Consider the following 22,000-nt stretch of genomic DNA (forward strand, 5'->3'; position numbering starts at 1 on the left):
TTCCCTGATGCTCTCCAAACCAAAGGCCTCTCCCTGTGCCAGCTGTGCAGAGGTGGGAGGTGCAGGAAGCTGCTCTGGATGCCAGAGCCTCACTATGCTCAGGCTCTGCCCGCAGACACAACCTCTCCTTTGCTGTCCTTTTCTGGGTGTGGTGCACTGACCTGGGTCTCTGTGTCATCCTGCAGGAGAAGGAGAAGAAGCCACTGAAGGAAGGGGTGCAGGACATGCTTGTGAAGCACCATCTCTTCAGCTGGGACATAGATGGGTGACCCCCACCCCGCCCCATCCTGGGGACCTTCTCGATGGCCACACTCATCTCTTCCACCCCCTCATGTCTCACGCCCTGCCCTTCCCCACCCCACCCACTTGTATCTGTGACAAAATCCCCCCGGGGGCTGCCAAACCTCCTGGGACAGATGGAGCTGTGCCAGGAGGCTGAGCTGCAGACCCGAGGGGGCTGATGGTTGAGGGTGATGCTGCAAAGGGACAAGTATGTTCTGGCTACTAAAACCAAGTGCCCCCTTCCAGCTTTCCACATCTCTGCCACCCCTGTCTCCTGCTTTCCTCAGCCCTGCCTCCCCCCCAGTGCCCAGGGGAGCAGCCTGGCTGGAGCCATTGTGCCCTGCCCCATGGGCCAGCAGTGTGGGGATATGAGCATGTCTGTGGCTGGAGCGGTGGGAGAGAGATGGCCCTTTTGGGCTGGCTTTGATCCATGAGAGCTGGTGCCATGTGGAATTGGGCTGTGAGAGACTCACTGCTGTACAGCAGCAGGGAGAGCACAACCCCTCCCCATGGCAGCCAAGGGTTCCCCTCTGCTGGGGGACACAGCAGAGTTCCTTTGACTTGGAGCTAAGAAGGGGGAACTGGCATCAGTTTCATCCCACCTCCCTGGCACTGGTGTGGGGTGTTGACGGGAGTTGCCCAAATTTACCAGCCTGTTACCACTGTAACAGCCTTAGGGGATGGTCATTGTCTACTCTGGGAGCAGACAAAAACCACCTCTCCTCCAAACAAGAGTGTTTCGTGCTGTCATTTTAGATGATTTTTACTGTTAACCAAAAAGCTGTAAATTTCCTCCAGGAACATGTATATTTTGGCACCGTTGTAGCTCAGGACAAGGTTTAGGTTGGAGCTGGCTCAGGGAGACCTACTCGTCCTCCTCGCCCTGCGATGGCATCGGGGACGTGGGTCAGGAGTGGAGAATTGCTGCTTTGTGGTGGTGGCTCTGGATATGGAGTCTGTGACTTTCTACTGAAAGCGCTTGTCTGTGAGCACAAACTACTGATGGGATGACACTAGATTCTTACTTTATTTGGTGGGTTTGTAAATAAAACTGTGTCTTGGGACAGTGCTGGGCTTTGTGGGTTTTTTTGACAGGGTCAGGACTTGGTTTAATTTTTCCTTTCTGCCATTTGACAGTGGTGATCCCATTTCTGTGCTGGCACTGAGGGAGCTCCCTGCATTGGAGCAGCCCACAAGGTCAGGCAGCAGCCAGAGCAGAGCCAGTTGTGCTTGGCAGCCCTGCCTCGCCTCTGTGCCACCAGCACAGCCTCAGAAAAGCCAGAAGTACTGGAAACTATGGGTTGCAGGGACACTGCAGAGGGAGGACCCTTAGGAAAGGCAGAGAGGCTAGCAGAAAGCAGGGCTGGGTGGTGGGGACAGCAGTGTTGTCTCTACCAGAAGCGTCTCTGGACAAAGCAGGTGTAGGCTGAGCTGCAAAGTGGGACAGTAACAGGGAACAGGCCCTTGGGAGAGCTGTGCTTAGAAGTCCAAACTTGTGGGAGGGTGGAAGTTGCAGCATATATTCTGATTTGAGTGTCCTCAGTGAAGGTAATTCCTTTGGAATGTGGCTGCAGAAGGGGCAGTGTCACCTCACCACCACCTGCAGTCCAGACCAGCCTGCTGGGCTGGGGGAGACAAATTAGCTGTCCCTGGTAAAACCTGCCTCTGGTTGCAGGGAGGTAATTTCCATACACTGAGGGAATCTCCCTGCAACTGAGAAGGATGAGCCACCACCACTGAAGCTGCTTTTTTCAGGTTTGAGAAGACACAGAGGGATCACCCACCCTTAGCTGAAAAAGGCAGAATGGCCCCAAGCCCTCCCACCAGCACAGCAGAGAAGTTTTTGAGAACATGGCTGTTTGGAATTTTTTTAATAAAATGAATTTTTTTTTCTTCAAATATTTGTAACTGAAAAAATAATTCAATTTAAAGATCCATTCTCTCCCCCATTAACTTGTCACTTTTATCCTTTTCCAGTTGAATACTCGCTGTGGATCCGATGCCCCAGCACCATCCGACTGTGATGGTGCTGATGGCCCCTCGCCAGTGGCTGCATAGTGGAAGGGAGAGTGCGTGCTAGTCAAATACACATTACAAACAAGTAGTGGTTACAGCAGAAAGATTCAGGATTACATTCAAGGTAGAGGCAGAACATCAGACTTTGTTTTTCCCAATGGGTGCAAAAATGTATGTCCAGGGGAATACCTCTTCCAACAAAGAACTATTGAACTATTATTCAAAGAAATAATAGTAAGAAAGCAGAGAACTGGGCAAGCCTGCTCTGGGCACTGCTTGGGGAAAAGAGTAACGTTTTCAGGGCTGAGGCACCACCTTCCCCTCTGCCCACAGGCATGGGGTTAGCACTCACTCTCCTGTCAGAAGCCCCTTGTGCAGAGAGGCTCCCACAGGTCAGCCGGGCTCCTCAGGACATGAGGCTCATGGTTCTGCATCCTCTGGGCTCCTTGAAGCTCTTCAGCCAATGCAAGTATGTTGGGCAAAGTCAGGGTCATTAAATTCCTACAGTTTCACACCTGATGGTGGATGGGTGAAAGTGAAAGGGCGCTCAGCCTTCCACCAGCAATCTCTGGGAAGGGCTACACTGCTATCAGGCATTGGCATTTCTCTGCCAATCACTGGAGTACCTGGCTCAGGGCAAGGAACCAGGGCTGGGTCAGGCCAGGACTGCAGCTGGAGTCTCCCATCTTCCTCTAGGAACTCATTGCACTTTATTGATAATTTCCTTCTTTATTTAATAGCTGTAGAATTGTAATTATTTGTACCAAAGAAATCACACAGCTGGTTTTTGTGGGGGCTACTGCAACTATGGGCTGAAGAACCTGATTTTGCTTGAGTCTGACAAACAGGCAGCCTCACATTTTGTCCCTGGCAACTCGGAGATCCTCCCACTCCCCCCATACTTTCCTCCTTAGAAACTCCTTGCCTCCTGCCCCCAAAGCTGGGCAGAGCAGGTGAAAGCTTCTTAAGGTGATTTCTAAGTACTTACTGGTCCCAGTGAGCACCTGGGCTGTGCCAGGGAAGAATTCAGGGAGGGCTCAGGAGGATAAAGGGAGTGCTCACCAGACTCTTTTATTCTGATTTTTAGGATGTGACACTGTAGTTTGAGGAATAGAAAGCCTGTGGGGGAGGGGGGAGTGGTGTCCTCCCCAATCCGGACACTGAGGGAGGCAGATAAGAGGCTCCAACTCTCTTACAGCTCACGGCCAGAGGAGAGAGGAGGGGAAAGAAAGGAAGCTGTCAGCAGGCTCCCCCTGCTAATGATTAGGAAAGTGGCTCCCCATGCAGTTAACAAGCAAAGGGCTCGGGAAAGCTGGAGTATCCCAGCTGCAAACAGGCATGACCCCACCCAGCTGCCAATTCAGTGGCTGAGGGAGAGCACATTGTGCAGGGTTGGCATTTACCTGCCTCACCATGGAGCAGAGGTACCAGCACCCCTGTGGCACAGCCTCTCCCTGGGAAGAGGACCAGGTACCAAAGTTGCATGGAAGAAGCATGGGGCTCACAGCTACCGCTCCCCAGCAGGAAGCTCTGCAGCCCACCGTGGGGGAAAGGTGGGAACAGCATCCTCAAGGAGATACTGAGAAGGATGGCAGTTCATCCTTCCATTGCCTGAGCAGGTCAGTACCTTAGTCTGGATGACTTCAGAAGCCACAGCTTCCCCCACCTCACTCAGCACGAGCAGCCTGGACCCAGCTCAGGGCCAAAGCAGGGACAGCCTTGTGGTGAGGTGGCCACATCCACGTAAGCCACGTCCCACCTGTTCAGTGTGGCTGTGAGTTACTGACACAGGAATTCTAAAGTAACAGCATAAGGGTGAGCCACAGGCCTGGTGCTCCACCACAGAGCCCTGCCCAAGGAATAGCACTGTCGTGGCTCTGAGGTCCTGGGGGCTTGTACACCCAGTCCTCAGCCTGCAGTTGTCCCAAGGCACCAGCCTGGGGCCCTACAGGGACACAGGGCACCAGCTCAAAGTAAGCAGCCATTTACTTTGGAGGGAGGGAGGAGCAGAGGTCAGCTGCCCAATACTTGCTTTCAGGCTCCTCCCCAGCAAGGGGCCCTCACAGTCACTGAGCCAGGACCTGTGCTGTGCCACTCAACACCACTCTTGCAGTCCCACTTCCCCTTCCTTGCCTATGGGGTCCAACATCCATTCCCACTGGGGCACGTGTTACAGTGAGGCACCAACACAGTGAAGGCAAAGACAGATTGCACATGGCCCCCAATGATATGTTACTGATTGCCAGCTGTGCCCCTCACCCACTCCCCAGGACACGCCAGGCTGACTGCCCGCGTCCCTGCCCAGGCTGAGTGCCCTGCTCACCTGGGATGTCACGAGTGCTGTGGGAGCTGGGGGCAATGGGCTGTGCCTGACAGCAATTTTAACATATAAGGACCTGATTTTAGCACCTTAAAAACCTGTTTTGCAGCCCAAAGTGAGTGAAGCTAGCGGGCAGGCCTCTGCCAAGCTCAGCAATATTTGGGAAACCAGCTTAGACATTAGCAGGTTGGTGGGGAGCCCTGGTTCCCTTTGGCTACATTTAGAGAAGGTGCCTGTTCTGCCCAGCTCCTCCCAGCCCTGCGGCAGATCAGACCCTCCCCTGAGAGATGGCAGGTGGTGCAGAGGGCAGCTGCTCTGGGCCCCAGCCAGCCCTCCTGCCTTTGTGTCCTGCTCCAGAGGTAGAATCCATTCCCACAACCGTTAAGACCAACCGTGCTGGGGCAGCACAACCCCCCTCTATCTGCCAATCCCAGGAAGGCGCAGAGCGCTGCTTCTGGAAACAGCTCAGGCCCAGTCATGCTCTGTCCCGCGTGAGGGAACAATGTGCTGCCATTGCTCCTGCCTGGAGGAACAGGGGCTGCTGGCTCTGCTCTCACCCCAGCTGGGCCAAGCTGTGTGGAGTGGGCAGGAGGCCACCAGCTCCACAGCTCCTCCTGCCCCTTTCCCCTCCCACCCCAGCAGCCGATCTCCCTGTCCTGGCCCGGCCCACTGCTGGCTTCACGCAGGAAGGACACTGTTAGGGGAGGAGTACAAATACTAGGAGCTCTTTCTTTTTCTTTTTTTTTTGGTTGACTGGCCTCTTCCCTCTGCATGCCTGTGCCCTCCCACTCCCGTTCCCTTCAGTCTCTGCTCACAGAATTACAAGCAAGAATCCCAGTGCAGCTGCAGATCGTGTCCATCAAGAAAGTCTGTGGAAAAGAGGCTGGGAGCCGTGGTGCTCAGGGGAGCCAGGCTCATGACAGAACCCCCTGGCAGCTCCAGCCAGTCCATGCTGTCCAAGTTAGCCTCAGCCAGATCCAGGGCTATGCCCCCAGACGGCTCATGAGCAAAGTGCAATTCCGAGGTGTCCATGGGTGAAGGCGGGTGGTCCAGGATGGCCGAGCTGCTCAGCATCTCACTGTGAAGGTCATCGATGAGGGACAGGGGCTCCGGCCCGTCGTGGCCCGCCGTCAGCAGCGGGAGGCCCGTGCTGCTCTCCAGGAAGTCCTCCAGGCGGCCCGGCAGCACCGGCTGCCCCAGGGACACCGGCACTGCCAGCTCCGATGAGTGCTGGCTGCTGGGTGCCGGGGAACACGCCGGGGCCACGGGCGCCTCTTTCCCAGCTGGGGACGACTGATCCTTGAAGTCAGCAGAAATCTCTGGAGAGGGAACAAACAGCCCAGGTGAGGAAAAGTCTGGCTGAACACCAGAAGGATCCCTCCCACCCACCAGGGCTACAGACACCCCCCAGACTAAGCTGTCACTGACCACCAGCTGGGATGAGGAAACATCCCCGTGCCTGTGCTTGCCTCACTATGGGGAGTTTTCAGCCCACCTCCCCAAAATCCCATCTCTGTCCAGTATCTCAGAAGTGATGTGCCTGACTCTGATGCAGCAGAGCTATCAAGAATCACAGAATCATATTAAGGCCTGACTGACATCTCCCTCAGTGCCTTAATGACTGCTGCCAGTGCTAAAGGCCCTGCAAGGGACACTGGAGAAGAGCGAGGCTATAAGAGACTCTCCCCTCGGTGCTCTGCAATCCCCAGACTCAGACCCAGGGACGGTGGGAAATGCTGGCTTTGTCTCCTCACCTCCACTTTCGATGAGGATATCAAACAGGTCGTCCATCTGCTGGCTGGAACAGCCGTTCTCCTGGAGAGAGCAAGTGCAGGATTAGCTTCCTATTCACCAGGGGAACTTCCACCTCCAGCAACACCCTCGGCTGCTGGCTCTCCTCCCTTGCCCCAGGGATGCAGCTGTTTTTTAGCAAGAGTGAGCACACCATGGCATGGCACCATGTAACCTCTGTAACCCAGGCTGTAACTGGCTTGGAAAGTATGGTCAGCAACAGCAGTGAATGGCTTGGGATTTTTTACCTGGGTTCAGCCCAAACCCTCCAGAGGAAGTTCAATGAGAAAGGCGCAGTTGTGTCTCCATTCCCTACCACTGGCTCACATCAAGAAACTAAGTAAATTCACAATGGCAACCTTTCCTCTGCTCTCCAAGGAAACCAGGGAGAGCAACAGCTCTCACCTGGGCCTTTGGCTGTTGCTTCATGGCGTCTTCATAGCCTGGTGGTGGCTCTTTCACTGGGACCGAGGGAACCGGAAGAGGAGGTGGAGGAGTTCCAAAAAGCGGCGTGTGCTGCTGCTGCTCCAGGTCCATCTGGGAGGGAGAAGGCGCAGCAGGAGAGCCAGGCTGTGATGAGGACTGTTTAGAATGAAGGCAGAAGAGGGAATGAATGCAAATCAGGGAAAAGTCTACATTAACTCCTGTCTCACAGCTGCTTTGAGAGACCATCACCTCTCCCTGGGAGCACTGCACAGCAGTCTGCACTGCTCTGCCCACAGCAGCCTGCCTCCCCTGACTGCAGGGGAAGAAGACAAATTTCCCCTCGACTCACAGCTGGAAATCTTTAGTTGATTTTTCCAATGCTAAAGCAGCCACACCACAAACCACCTCCTCGTTTCTCCTGGACGGGGAGAGCCTCATCTATCCAAGCAGGGGATTCCTGCAGCACTTTGGAGGGAAAGGGCATTTCCCTTGTGTGCTCAGCCTACTCTGTGCAATATATCCAGGGCCTACCCACCTCCCTCTACAGTGCCTGCTTTGGAGTCACAAGCCAGCTTCACTTAGCAGCAAGTTTCACAGCCTGCTGGTGGGTGGAGAGCACCAGAGCCCTCAGCAGCACCAGAGCTCCAAAGGAAACCCCAAGTGTTGCAGGAAGTGGTGCTCATGACTCAGCTTTACCAGATGAATCAGCACATAACTGCCCATAGGAAGGAGGATCAGGCCTTTCTCTCTACAGCAGCTCTGCATGACCCACACTTGCTCCCCCAGAGCAGCAAACCCTGGGCAGCAGCTGAATGCCACTTCCAACACATGTACATATTGATGCCTTTGCCTATCCTGTTTTCTCTGGAAAGCTGCTCATCTGTTCTGTGACCCACAGGTAGAGGAGCGACCCCAGAGCAGCTCTGCTGGGGTCCACTCTTCCTGAGAAGGGCTGGAAACCATGGCACAGGGCGTGTGATGTGCTGGGAGGGCACCTTTTTTGACACACTGGGTGGGCTGGTTTTACCAGAAGTACCAATTCTCAGCAACTGCTTATGGAAACCATTGGGAAAGAAAAGCTGCAGGTTTGGAGGTGCTGAGAAAGACAACTTGGTGTAGGCCAGCTGCCCTGTGACCTGGCTTCTGACCCCACAGGGAGGCAAAAGGATTGGAAAAGTCAGTACAGACACCTCTGCAGCACAAAGGCTAAGGAACTCCAAGGAAAAAGTTGCCTTTATTTACCTTCTCCACTTTCTCCAAGGTCTCAAAGCAAACCAAAGCACTGACCCTTTGCAAAGTACATTTCTCACTCTAAATATGCTAGAAATCACTTCTGTCTTCATACCCTTTCCAGGAACTGACTCAGAAATGATCCTCCAAGTTCTTAAAAACTCTTAAATCATCTTTGTGTACCTTATCTTAATTACAGTTAAGAGAGACAGCTAAGCAGGCTAGAAAGGGTTGAGATGTACAGCATAGCCTCTTTACAGCCAGCACCTGGAGAGGGTTAAAGGCAGAGGTGCTCTCTTTCCTGAAGCAGTATAACACTTCACAAAGTGGTGATTAACTGGCATGCTCAGGGCAGGAGAATGGAAATGACAGCATGCTCAGCAGTAGCAGAGACTAAAAGGTCACAGCCCTTCTACCCCTCCGAGCTCACAGCAGCAGCCACACCGTCCACACCACCCTCTCTCCATGCAGCAGCCACCTCTTCTGTTCAGCAGCAGTCCTTCAAGAATGTGGAACACTCCTGTGAATCAAGGCTGCCCACTCCAGCCCCTCGCTGTTTTTACTCCACAGACAACACCCACTGGAATGTGGTACATTTGCACCCACTGCCTGTGGCTACAAACGCTGGCAGCAGGCAAAGAAAACCAAGGGAGAAAAGGGAGCAGGCAGTGAGCTACCTTAGATTGGTTTGGTCCTCTGGGCTGCTGCTGCTGCTGCTGTGTGGGCTGCTGAGGGGTGTTTGCAGGTACCTGACACGGCAGTTGGCTGGAAGTTTTAGCGGGTGATGATTGTACGCTCTGGAAAGAAAAGGGTATCCGTAACAGGTTATTCCCCAGACATGACACTGACACAGGGCTTAGGCTTCTTACAGGATTTATAAGTTTGTTTTTTCCCCACTCTTTATTAAATTCCATCCTTCTCTTTCCCTGAGCAGAGAAATCAGATCAGATGCAATTGAGAGTCCTAAGGGAGGAGGTAGTACCAGCCTAAATCCCTGGGCTACCCATGACACGCCTCAAGGACTGCCAGACCTGACAGGAGCTGTGCCCTTGTGGAGCAGTGGTGGAGCTCAGGTGAGGTTCTCGCTGCCGACATCTCACCTGCTATGCAGCAAACATAGCCTGCTCCGTGCCTGTAACTAATGGCAGACACTGCCACTTGCTCTGCAGAAAGTGCAAGAAATGTATCGGCAGAGAATGAAAATTATCCTTGATGTCATGGAAGGTGCTGAGGTTTGACTTATGCCATCAAACTTGGGCATATTTATTCCTTCCTGGAAGGAACACTCGGAACACTTCTGTTAAGTGCTGAGCTCATGCCAGCAGGGGATTCGTAAATCATCTCTGATGAAAGACTCTGTTAACACTGAAATACTGACATGCATTAAAACAAAGAGCAGCCAAAAAGCAGTCTGCTCCCAGGGTCTGATTTCACCTCTTGGTAGATAAGATGACCCATCTATCACTCCAACTACGATCTCTACAGTTAAGGACAAGAGGTGAAATACACTCTGCTCATTTTACTACCACAGGCATAGTTGTTAAAAAACAGTGAACTGTGGCAACAAACCCTTATAGTCCAAGCCCAAGGTCCTGCCTGACAAAAGGCAGAACCATGTGTTTGGAAGAATGCTGAACAGCCTGTGATGCACGGAGCCAATCGTGCATTGCCGTACACAGCTCATCATAGTCAAATCCCAGTCTTTTTGCCAAAGATCTGCTTACACTGCTCTGTTTTACAAAGCCATGATCTACCAACCACTGCAGTGAGCAACTCAGCCCTTTCAGTATTTACTGAATTTCCACCCCTGAGGCCATCCTATGGTGACCTGAGTGGGACGAGGAGAGAGGAACCCAACCTCAGATGGGATCTGACCCCTACCTACCTGCAGGGGTGGGCAGCTGCTCCCTGCCATCCCATGGGGAGAGAGGCCCTGCCTCTCGGCGCTCTGCTTGGTCACGGTGAGGACAATGTGGGTCCCTGTGGAGTCAGTGATGAGGGTGGGGGGAGGGGTGCCCTTGACGAGGGCGCTCCCTTGCTGGCCAAGGATAAGCTGCGGGCTGTGGGACTGGCACGGCGGCTCTGCCTCCTCCTGCTTCACCAGCACGGCTTTCTTTGGCACTGCGCTTGGGTTGGAAGTGTCCATTTGGCTAGCGCTTGGTGCAGGGCTGAACTGCTCTGTTTGGCCACTGGATTGCTTTGCACACTGGCAACTCAGGAAACCGTTTTCACTCTTGACCTGGGCGCCAAATGCTCCTGGCTTGGAGGCGAGGGCTGTTCCTTCTCCCGTGGCTGCTGGGGCTGGCTGGGACTGCTGGGAGCGCTTCTCCTGCTCCAGCTGCAGCCTAAGCATCTCCACCAGCTGCTGCTTCTGTTTCAGCATGCGGGTGAGTTCCTCGATCTGCTTGTCCTTCTCCTGCAGCATTTGGTCTTTGTCCCTAACTTCTGCATCTCTGCTGTTACCAGCACCACACCACTCTGACTTGGGTGCCACATTTGTGCTGCAGGAAGCGGACTTGGAGCTTTCTTCCTTCACCAAGAACTGCACTGGAGATGTCTGCAAGGTGAGCTGGGTCAGAGGTGAAGTCACCATCTCTCCAAAGGTATCTCCAGTGCCCGAGTTTTCATCCCCCGTACTCATTTGCGAGCGCTCAGAAGGAGTTGGAGAAACAGGAGGAGTTGAGCCTGTGCTCCCAAACTTCATCACGCCACCACCAGTAACTGTGGCCACAACTACTTCTGCTGGTGCAATGCCAGTGGTGACCAGGGCTGGCCCTGTGCTCAGCCGGGCAGTTGGGAAGGCCACCACCACCTCAGCAGCTTTAGGGAGGACGGCTGCTGTGCTGGGCTTGGGAGTGGGGGTTGTTTGGCCGCCTGCACCGTTCTGCTCTTGGTAAGCTCGGAGACGCTCAATCAGGTCCGTCTTTGTGCCCGAGACAGGCAAGGCCCTCAGCTTTAGCTCCTGCTTCAGCTCTGCTACCTGGTAAGGGGGGGGGGGAAAGAGGGCAATATTAAGAGAGCTCCTAACTGAACAACTATCAGTTAGATATCAGCAGCAACATCGTTCAGTACTGCCCACTGACAATGGCAGAAAGGGTCTGTTCAGCTTCACAGGACATTTACCTTCATCTCATCCAGGTTGGCAGGGAGAGGGCCAGGCTTGCCCACTGCAGCGTTACTGTTTTGTCTACTCAGCCCACCTGAACCAGAAGATACTGAAGGTGTGCTGCTGACTGTGGCAGAGAGATTGCGTACAGCAGGGGCACTGGCACCACTCTGCTGCTCTCCTGGAGGCCTGCAGGAAAAGAAAGAACACAGACATCAAACCACGGCAGAAAGACACCAGAGGCCCACAGTGTCCACAAACATACACATTCAGAAACATCTGGGTCACTAGTGCTGCCCTAGACTCTGAAGCACACCAATGCTCTCAACTATATCCATGCTCCTTGCTGTGCCAACTGACTCACTTCAGCGGCTTTTGCCCAATTCATCTTGCACCAGCTCTTTTTGAGGCCCTCTGGAACCTACACGGCTGAATGTGTCACACTGTCACACCCAGAGGCCACCCCTCACACCCAGAACACCAGGTCTCTACTAAGAGTGCTGCTAAGTGACCTGCTCCTGCAGACCCATACTTAGGTGGGGCTGGCAGGATGGTCTGATAGTTGTAGTGCTGCTGCTGCTGGTTGAGGATCTGAAGCTGGAGAAAGAGCTGCTGTTGCTGCAGTATTTTGGCATAGGATGAATCCATGGGAGGAGCTCCCTTGTCCTGCTTTTGGTCCGGGGGGATATACTGATGATACTTTAGCTTCTTGACTTTCGGCTTCAACTCCTTGGCTTTTTTACTGCGCTGAGACTTCTCACTAGCAGACTTGGGCTGGCTTTGCTATTTAGAAAAAAAGGAGGAAGCAAGTCAGAAAGGAAACACTGATATAATGTAATACTCCATGTAAACCAGAACACACACTGGGATTTTAATTTTGAAGTTTTCTAGTTTGTTCACCTCAGGGTCTTTCCATGCTTCTCTAACTGAGACATTACAGACATAGACTGGCAGCAGCTTATGCTGCACCATAATGCAGGTCACCTTTCCCAGCACATCAGATCATTTGCTCATCCAGTGCAGACTCATTGACTCTAATTACAGATAACACTGATCATTTCAAAACATTTTGCATTCAGCATCCGTTTTATAGAAGGTGAATACACGATGGAACAGAAAACCCCATTAAATATGTTGCAATTAGTGTCGGAGGAAGACACTAGTGAGAAATGTTTCCTCCCTTTGCATCTGTTAATCTAATACTTCCAACTCCAAACCTGCTTAAAAGTAACCTTCTTATCTTCCTTCAGACTACAACAATAAAGACATCAGCCAAAACAGTACCTTAATGAGTGTTGGTGGGGGCTTGGCAGCAGTAAGAGCCACTCCATTGGTAAGACTAGGGGGCAGAAGAGGCGGAGGTGGCAGTGGTGGAGGTGGCTGCTCAGGTAGGAAAAGAGTTTCACTGGAGTCTGCACTAATCTGCAACTGGGATGAACCCTGCAGGGACAGAAAAAAGCATAATGAATACACACAAAAGGAGGGAAATACTTTAACAGGGTGCAGGAAGTGTTCACTTAGGAAGGAGCATGGCCTTCAAATTTTTAATCGGATGCCTTTAATGCACTGCTTTAGTTGTCCCTGAGAAGCAGTACAACTTCTTAGGGCAGAAAAGGAATCAAAATCCAACAGCTGTATCTCCTCCCAGCATTTCCTGCTGGGATCAGTTGAACATGGGCTGTATCACCAAGCAATGGCTGCCCAGTTCCCCACAAGGCACCACCATGAGGGTTTGGGAACAACCAGAGGAGGACGTAACTGACACCACACGGAGCCAAAACCCCTTGTGAAATCTCACAGACTGTATCTCTAAGGGAAGCCTCAGTCTCACTTTCTGGGCTCCTCTGCCACAAATCAGCATGAATCTCCAGGGCACTGCAGGAGGCCTGCACATTCTCACCTGAGCTAGTGATGTGCCAGTGGTGCTAGGGAGAGGCTCACAAATCCGGGAGTCCATCGGCGATGGCACAGAGCCTTGGGACTCATGGCTGGCTGGCTGTTCGGGGGAGAGGGCATCACTGCTGTCCTCATCAAAGGAGGAGTTGTCTGCAACCTTTGGGTAGTTCACCTGTCCAACTGAAAACACAAACATCAATTGTGGTCTGTAAAGTGGAATAAGAAATTACTCGGCTTGACACTAGGTGTTTCACAACGACAATGATGGCATGGAGAGCTGTGCTTAAAGCACCAGCTAAAAATGAGAGAACAGAGTCCAAACTGGATCAGGTTTAAGTGTTTACATTCACTATCAGTACAATAAAGTGATGTGGACTGGGGTGAACCATTTCCCTGGCTTCCAAGCCTGGCAAGATCAGTGAGTGTAAGAAGAGATCTCAGGTCTGCCCAAACCCAGCTCAGTGGCATGTGGTTCCAAAGAAGAAGACTGGACAGTATAAGATTGAATAATGGCTTTTTTGGTGTTTGTCCTGTATGTTAGGAGGTAGAATCTCTTGGATTCTTCTGTCTTGGAAGACAGAATCCCAAACTGTCCTCTAGTCTTACAAGCAATAAGGACTATGGATTAAGTGATGGCCCTGGCTGCTATTAGCATTTCTGTCCATCTACATGCCCAGTACATAAATTCAAATGAGTGTACACTTGTAATATACTAAAGTTTTTTTAAGCTACATTTTCTCAAATTAATCCTGCTAAGCAGGGGAATACTGTCATTTGACCTCACCTAAAATCAAGAGGAATTCAGAGACGTACTTTGCTCTGTCAGAAGGAAGCCACATCTCCTATGCTTCAGTTCACAAGTTCACCCTTCCTCAACTACTTCTTGTTCAACAGTGAAGCCAGGCTCTCTCACAACACTGTCCTTTTCCTTTTTTATGGAAAGTATTCCATCTTGCTCACAGTTGTGTCCCATTTGTCTTTACAGTAGCTGTGCGTGTTTGAGGGGATGAATAACCACAGACACACAGACTGCTCAGTCTGGGGAGACAGGAAAGAGCACTGCTCAGGCAGTGGGAAGGCTATTCCTCAGCATTCCTCTCAGCCCTTGGAATGGCACTGGCATGATTTACATCTGTTCTGGTTTATTTTTAAAGGGCTCGAATCCTCTGAAGTTTTTGAGTTCACAGACATCTTTTGTTTCATCACACCTGTTTACATTCTGTCTCCCCTCCTGATCTAAGTCAGTGGGTTCTCCCTGACCAACATTGTTGACATGTTATACTGAGAGAGGGATTTTAAGGAGACAATCTAGGGAATACAATCTTCAACAGCCTTTCAAGTCTTTAGGGTATACAACTGCTTTCATATTGTTTTGGAAATGTCCACATTCCCTATAATTTAATGTCTCCATAGCATTATCTGGGCCAGAGGGAGATCTTTTCTGAATCCTTGGGCTGAAAGCCTGTGATTCAGGGCCAGGAAAATGAGACCAGCCATGGGGTTACACTCTCTTAGACATGCAGGTAAATTGATAGGTAATCACAGCACATCTGGGAAATGCCCTCCACAAAGATCCTCCTCTGACCTTACCAATAATAGCTTCCTTCAGGCTTGACTCTACAGGCAAGATGTTCTTCTCCACCAGCTCCATGGGCCCTGGCCTCTGTGCTATCTTCTCATTGAGGTCATCTGCCAGTCTGGCTCTCTTCAGCTTCAGCTGCTTAGCCTGCAAGGAGGGTTCAGCTGAGGTCTCTGTTTGGGGCAAAGTAAATAAAATGGCATCAATCCAACAATGGTCAACCCATGCCCTTCAGCAGTATTTAAATTCTATTCAGAAAGGCAACTGTAGATAACAGTGGGTAACTGTGCAGAAAAATAGTTGATAGATAACAACAGGTAACTATGCACTACAAAGATATTACAGATGTTATGTATATTTAGGTTGTAAAGATAACTACAGCAGCCCTTTTGACAAATTCACTGTTCTCAAACTGATGTCACCCAATTCTCATGCAACCTTTCCCCCAGGTTGTGCCCCAAGCTTGGTGCTCAGCAGCAGCAAAGCACTCCCTCTCTGAAACTGAGGTTTGTTATTAATCAGATCAAATCTGCCTCAATCCCTCTTGGACGTTTTACAGTGTCTTCCCTTAGCAGAAAAGCAATCCATGGTCATTCTATTTCATTGTTGCTCACCTATACAAAACTGCACAATTTGAATTCACACAACAGATTTTTCTGAGAATAATTCTGAGCAAGCAGAGTTGAATCCCTCTCAAGGAATCATGCACCAGGCATGATCTTCTGCCCATTCCCAAGTGGAAGGAAGCTTTGGAGGTCAGAGGCAAAGCAGAAAGCTGTTAAAAAGGTAGTTACAATAAAGTTTATTGTTGATGTTTTCAGGTTCAGCACTTGCCATACCTTCCAGAATGTGCATCCTAACCAGCTCTGATCTCTCGGGCCGGGAGCGGATTTTGCGTTTCAGATAGTCCTCTGTCTGCAGCAAAAACAGAGAAACAAGAACCTCCTTCAGCTGACTGGACACAGGAGTGAGGGACTCTTGAGCAGCACAATGAAAACAAACAACCATCTTTAGCTGTTACTGACATCTAAATAAGTACAAACCGGAGAAGGGACCCATCTCCTGTCCCAGGGCACCCAGAAAATGAGCTTACTCTAAAGATGACCTTCTATTATAATTACCTCAGCCAATTGTGCAATGCTGCCCCACAGAACAGAAACTGGGAAGCACTTCCTCAGGAGCAGAAGTCCTCTTTTCCTGTTGTATGCACCACCACTAACTTGTCTCAGGGAAACATCCATGAGATTTCTTTTTATGTGAGAGATAAATGCACTGGATCCACTGTCCACAGAATATACTTTCATGTACTGCTGGCATTCAGGGCTGACTTGTGGTTTGGGCATCCTTTTTAATTTGATTAAAGATATGTTATTTGTTGAGCCAAAGACCCCATGCAGTCCCTTGAGGGGCAGAATCTAAATGCTGTGACAAGGCTTATTTCACTTCCAGACCTGCTTTTAGAAGCAGAAAGCACTATGGAGCAATGGACAGAGATGACCCTGACAGGCTGAACATGTTACTCTTTACACTGCTGAGCAGTGGGAATCTGGAAGCAGCAGGTAATAGACTGGCAAGTACTGGACATCAGGATGGGCCTTCAGAGAAAATAAGTATTAAAGTCAGTCAGAAAACTGCACCATGGTTGCTCAGCTGCCCACATAAAAATATTAACTTAGTAAGGTTTTAGGAAAAAAAAGAGAAATAAGCAAAAGACCTTTGGTGACTGGTCTTAAGGCAAAGTCCCCTGTTGCAATCCTTCCACAGTTTAAATGGCTTCCCTTACAGTTCTTAATCACAGCTCTTATTTTTTTTTACTTATGCTGCTTTCACTTTTAAAACAAATCTTAGTCATAACAAGTTTCATTCCACTGTAGGCTAATCAGAAAAAAATATCCCCAGAGGCCTTTTGAGGAACAGAAATTACCAAGAAACTCCCCAGTTAGAAAAGGTGGCACATGAAGTATGATGCCTGGCTTCCTCCTTCTGTAGAGCCAGAAGTTTGTGATTTCAGTGTCAAGATTTTTGGGGGATCCTCTCTATTCAATTTTCAATTTTTCTGGTCTCCTAGGTAAAAATTGCATGTGCGGGTAACAGAGAAACTTTCCTCAAAGGTGGAACTGAGCTCCACGTGATAAGAGCATTCAATAGCATTTAAGGGCAAAATAAACACCATAAAAATAAAAATGTCAAGTGCCTGGACAGTGGGAAAGAAGAGTGTCAGCCACTTCAAGAAAGATGACTCTAGGGAAAATCCAGGCACCATTTTCAATGAGCTTTAGGCATAACTTGTTCACTGAGGGTTAACCAGCACCACATGCAAGCTGCAGAACACCCCATCTAATACACCTCTGACTCCAGAAGGCTGTATGACATCCAGAACATGAACATTTCCCTTCTGCATCTCATTAACAGCTACAGGATGCCCAAAACACAAGACGTACAATTCCTGACTTTCCCAAAACACTAAAGATTATATTGCATCTTACCCTGGCACGCTCCAAACTCTTTCTTTGTTCATGAAATGCAGCTGGACTTTTCAGAGCTGTGGAGAGGAAAAGCATTTAGTGAATGAATTAGAATGATGGAAGTTCTCTCACTGCACAACCCTTCAGGCCAACCAAGTTAAACACACCACAGCAACTGCCTCCTGCATCTTCCAACCCACTGAGGCACATCTCCAGCTGGTACAAAGCAATGGAAAGTGCCATTCTCCATCTGACAGCACAGGGACACAGGAACTGAGCTGAAATTTTTGTGGGCCATTGGAGTGTCTAACAAGTGTCTACAAGTACACTCTTAGTCAAACTAATCACTGTTCCCAAAGCTGGGTCCAAGAATGGGATTCAGAAACAGCCCCCCAAAAAAGCCTCAACAAGCTTCAATAGAGAGGAGGATATCCAGGACCCTTGTGGGAATGGCTCTGAAACACTGAAGAGGTCAGACTGTTGGAAGGATGGGGACAATGCTAATGAACCGTAAATCCCCTTTACTATCTTTTAATGTCAAAGGAAGCTGCAAGTCATTCCTGAATCTGGATCTGTGTTTTGTACACATGCAAGGACTGGCTGCAAAACCTGAGGGTCCACAGGACCCAAATACTGCTCCCTGAAAGAGAAATTACTGTGGGAACAGAGGCACTTGGAGAGAAAAGTACATCTGTCTATTGACAGAAAACCACAGCTTGAGGAATTAACTTCAGCTCTCCACAGAACAGGCCTTCTCACCCCCTTGGGCCCTGTTTAAAACCAGAGCCAAAATGGATCAGGTTTTAAGAAACTGATCCTCTGCTGTCCAGGACCACACTAACCCTGGAGGAATCTCTCACTCTGCCTGGCTCCTCTGGAGCACACAAAGCTCACGTCCCACAGTAAAACCAGAGCAGGGGGATGATGGTGTCAGTAGCTCCTCACAGTTTCCCTGAAGCTGCAAGTAGCTTGTTTTTTTTAAATAACGACCACACTGTGGTTTGTATTAAGTAGCTGAACGGAGTGTAATAATTTCTTTTCATATTTCTAAAATACTCATATCCTAAACCATCTGAATTATCACCAAGCTAAACAGAAAAGTTAAAGAACTTCAGCTTTAAAGATAAAGATAAGTTTTGAAGACAGAAAACTAAGCTCATATAGTTAGTAACTCTGAAATGTTCCTCTAAATCCTGTGATAAATAGTCTGCTGATATTATTTTTCTCTTAAGACCAGTGATTAAGTAGTTCTCAAATACAAGTCCATAATGAAGTCTCAAAAGACTTAAAAAATAAAGTCCCTGCATAAATGCAATGTAAGAAACTACTTCTAACACTCGTGGAGCCTTCCATACCCTTTCTTACAGAATGAAATGGAGTGACCATAGAAAGTTTTACAACACATTCTGTGAAATACAGAGAGTCCTTCTGATACCAAAATTATTTTTAGCCTTTTCTTTTATACAACTTTTACGTATTCTCAGTATTCTTAGGATACATACTAGTAATTCCTTAAATCTGATAACTGAGCATTGTCCTAGTATTCTGTCAGGAGACCAAACATCCTAAAGGCCTTGCAGCTGGGGGCTGGAAAGCCCAACGCTATCTCGGGAAACCAAGGTCCTCCCTAGAACATATCCTGTAAACTGGAGATTTGGCCCTTCCAGGGGGGAATTCCTCAGATGGGGGAATGTCACACCACTCATCCAGGCCTCCCACTGGGGCATCCTTGTGAGATATGCTAATTTGTAAGGTCTATAAATTGTATTTGCCATCTATGGGGTGTGTGTGTGTATTGCAGTGCACCCACCTCGGTGAAGTGGTGCATAAGGATCCTTATTAAAATACTGAGGTAAAAACCCTTATCCCTTAACTGTGGGACCCTAATCCCTTAACTGTGTCTGGCACTCAATTTTTTAGGACCAGGGAAAGGTATCACCTCTGGGTTCACACCAATGGGGTAAGAAGTAGCATTCAGTCCACATGGCAGGAATTCTGAACATGCCAGGCATCGTAGATGGGATTTGGACTACAGAAGTGAATGAAGAATAATTTGTAGAATAAATTAACAGTAACTGAAAACCACAGTGAGTGTGTATATAGACCCCTACAACAATGGGGCCAACAGTTCCTGCTCAGATTAGTTCCATAAATCTGGTTACAGAGAGAAATTACCAGAGAAAGTTACACAAGCTGTGAAATGCACTTTGAGATAAACCAGAGATAAACCAGGGATATTGTTTTGCAGTAACTACAAAAATAAGGCAAAAAACTTCTCCATCTAGCTGAGGCACCAACAAGGCCTCAGCTGATGCCTGCAATGAGGTGTCCTGGGCAGCCTGACCATGGCACTCCAATGAAGAGCAAGGAACAAACTTTTCAAGTCAAGTGAGCTGCTTGTGAACACACATGTGCTTGAACCTGAACATGCTCTCCTTTCATTGTGGGCATCTCACACAAAAGCAAAATAAAAGCTCAGGTCCACTTGGGCAAAGATAGCAAGCAACACTTGAATCTGTATAAACATCTACCCTGGAGACAAGTGAAGCAGGATTCATCCTGAGTCTTCAAAAGCTCTCTACCAGAATTTGCAGGCACAGCAGTAATTCTTTACTCTCCCCTCCCTGCCTACCTCTGCTGTCAGTACGAGGCAGCAGATGAACTTTAAGTGACATTTCCCTGACCACAGCTAATGGTCAGAAAAGTCAACTGCAGGGGTTCAGCTGGTGTCATAGGTAGTCCCAGGAAAACTCTTGCACACAAAAGAACAAAGCAAGAGAAGAATCCCTGAGTAGGAAAAAAGAAAAACACATATGCATTTAATAGTAAATAATGCAGAGCTGTTGCAGGAATAATCTTGTAAAGACCACTTCCAGTCTCTCATGGCTTGTTCTCTGAAACGTGCACTGGGATGCAGCTCTCTGGGCTGGCAACATGACAGAGGATTTCATATTTGACCTCTGAAAATGTCAAGAGGGCACAAATCCTTCACTACTTCCCGCAGCAATCTAGGATGAGGTTGATATGTCAGAACAGGGTGTCTATTGTAAAATCATACTCTATTTGAAGTTAACTAATCCTTGCACATTTCTGGCTTTGAAATCACTACTTAGACCAGAGCTGTGGAGCTACTCTGTTAACTTTACCACAGTTAATATAACAAAATAACAAAACAAAACAAAAAAATCCTATGAAGAACTCTGAAGCAGTAAGGTTCTGGATGAGCTCTAAAGGAGTCCCTAAAGTGCAGATATGCCCCTTTTCCAGCTCCTACCACTGCCCTTCCCAGCCACTTAGCACTGATCCCTGCAAAACTGTTCCTGTGCCTCATAACCCATCTGGCTTGCTCACCAGAGTGTTGCTCCATCCATTCCACTCAAAGCTATCCAAACTGACAAAGCTCTACCATTCTCAGCCACATCAGTGCATGTGAATGAGTGGCTGAGCTGGTGGAGCAGAACCTGTGCAAACCAGGGGGGTGTGGGGCAGCATTCCCACTCTGTCCACAGCCCTTAGGAGCTGAAGCATCAGATATAACCACAGAGGGTTAGGGATGAGGAAACTCCAATCACCTGATGCTTTCTGCCTGCTCAGCCTGCATAAAATACACTCAACTATTCCTTACAGTAGTTTGTCTAACCTGTTCTTGGAGACCTCTCATGAAAAATGTAATATTATTGCAGAGAAATTATCCCACTACACAAATGTTGTTACTATTTAAAAACCTTTCTGAATGTCTAACTTATATTTTCCTTCCTACTATTTATAGGATGGAATAAATAAATATATTTATTTATTCTTTGTTCTCTACCTTACCTGCAAACATTACAGAGAATTATTTATTTTCTTCCTCTTTGCATCTATCCCTTTTGAAAACTTTGGTTCTCCTACAATCTTCTGATACACAAAATGACCAAAGGCAGTTGCTTCAACCTTCCCTTGCAGGTAACATTATCCAAACCTTTGCTGGTTTGGTCCCTTTTGGACTCCTTCCATTTAAGGTGCATTTTTGTTGAAGCCTAGTGTCCAGAACTGGGTACATATTCCAGTCTAGGCTTTACTGGCTGTTACACAGGTAAATGATTATTCAATAACACTTCTCAGCCACATGTCCCAGACAGTTTGCCTTGTCTGTGTACATAAAACAAACAACATTCACTTGTGCTTGTCTCACAATCCACTAAAGGTCTCCAATCCTCTTCTGCAGAGCTGGTACCAAGCCAGCCACTCTTCATCCTCAATTCAAGCCACTGACTAGGTGTTACAAAATGTAGACATTCTGCCTTTTTCTTTCATTTTATTCCATAGTTGTTGGCTTCTTCAAACATTGGGAGTCCCAGTCCTGTCCTCCCCCCAGCCTACTAACCTGGAGCTTAATAAACAGACAAACTGTTCCTCTGTTTACTGAAAAGTCACTGAAAACACTGAATCATGGCAAACACTGAGTTTCTCCCTTCCCATCCCACCCAACAGCCCTGCTCAACTCCACCTCCCAGTCTGACACCAAGCCTTTATTCCAATCCTGTTCCCTCACAAGGTGCATAGGCAGCTTCAGTAGCTCCATCTTTCTTCCCAAAACATCAGGAAAGGCTTTTTCAAGCACCTTACTAAACCCAAGAAGTGCAAAACCACATTTAATACCCTGAATTCCCTGGGAAGCATTTCAACAAATATTTAGTCTGCTGGTAGATCCAGCTTCAGTAATGATCTCCTTTTCCCCCCTTTTCCATGTCCCACGTGCTTCTGCCTTGCCGCTGATGCTCCAATTGCACTGCACAGGGAACTCTATGGAAGTGTTGCTACAAAGTATCTCCTGCACCTCTCCATGGCACCTGCCCCCCTCCAAACTTAACCTGAATCCCTGATCTAACTGTCCAGCTACCTTTGAG

General features: G+C 48.9%; 2 protein-coding genes across 6 annotated transcripts in view; one reads left to right on the forward strand and one right to left on the reverse strand.

Moving 5' to 3' along the window:
• Positions 1-2,455, forward strand: part of SGSM3 (small G protein signaling modulator 3) — a 31,634-nt gene extending 29,179 nt beyond the window's left edge. For 3 of the 4 annotated variants that reach the window (XM_058805768.1, XM_058805769.1, XM_058805770.1), the window contains one exon: positions 186-2,455. In XM_058805768.1, the coding sequence (XP_058661751.1) occupies positions 186-269 (84 nt within the window). In that variant the 3' untranslated portion in view covers positions 270-2,455. The remainder of the gene's footprint in view (positions 1-185) is intronic. The other variant, XM_058805767.1, reaches the window with a different exon arrangement.
• MRTFA (myocardin related transcription factor A) overlaps positions 2,143-22,000 on the reverse strand; it is an 86,088-nt gene continuing 66,230 nt past the window's right edge. For both annotated transcript variants that reach the window (XM_058805765.1, XM_058805766.1), the window contains 12 exons: positions 17,133-17,188; positions 15,486-15,561; positions 14,658-14,819; positions 13,072-13,247; positions 12,456-12,611; positions 11,704-11,954; positions 11,189-11,360; positions 9,951-11,045; positions 8,743-8,862; positions 6,815-6,991; positions 6,373-6,433; positions 2,143-5,937 (listed from right to left, as the gene is read on the reverse strand). In XM_058805765.1, coding sequence (XP_058661748.1) covers positions 5,438-5,937; positions 6,373-6,433; positions 6,815-6,991; positions 8,743-8,862; positions 9,951-11,045; positions 11,189-11,360; positions 11,704-11,954; positions 12,456-12,611; positions 13,072-13,247; positions 14,658-14,819; positions 15,486-15,561; positions 17,133-17,188 — 3,002 coding nt within the window. In that variant the 3' untranslated portion in view covers positions 2,143-5,437. The remainder of the gene's footprint in view (positions 5,938-6,372; positions 6,434-6,814; positions 6,992-8,742; positions 8,863-9,950; positions 11,046-11,188; positions 11,361-11,703; positions 11,955-12,455; positions 12,612-13,071; positions 13,248-14,657; positions 14,820-15,485; positions 15,562-17,132; positions 17,189-22,000) is intronic.

The sequence above is a fragment of the Ammospiza caudacuta genome, chromosome 5 (assembly GCF_027887145.1).
Source record: "Ammospiza caudacuta isolate bAmmCau1 chromosome 5, bAmmCau1.pri, whole genome shotgun sequence".
Lineage (NCBI taxonomy): Eukaryota > Metazoa > Chordata > Aves > Passeriformes > Passerellidae > Ammospiza > Ammospiza caudacuta.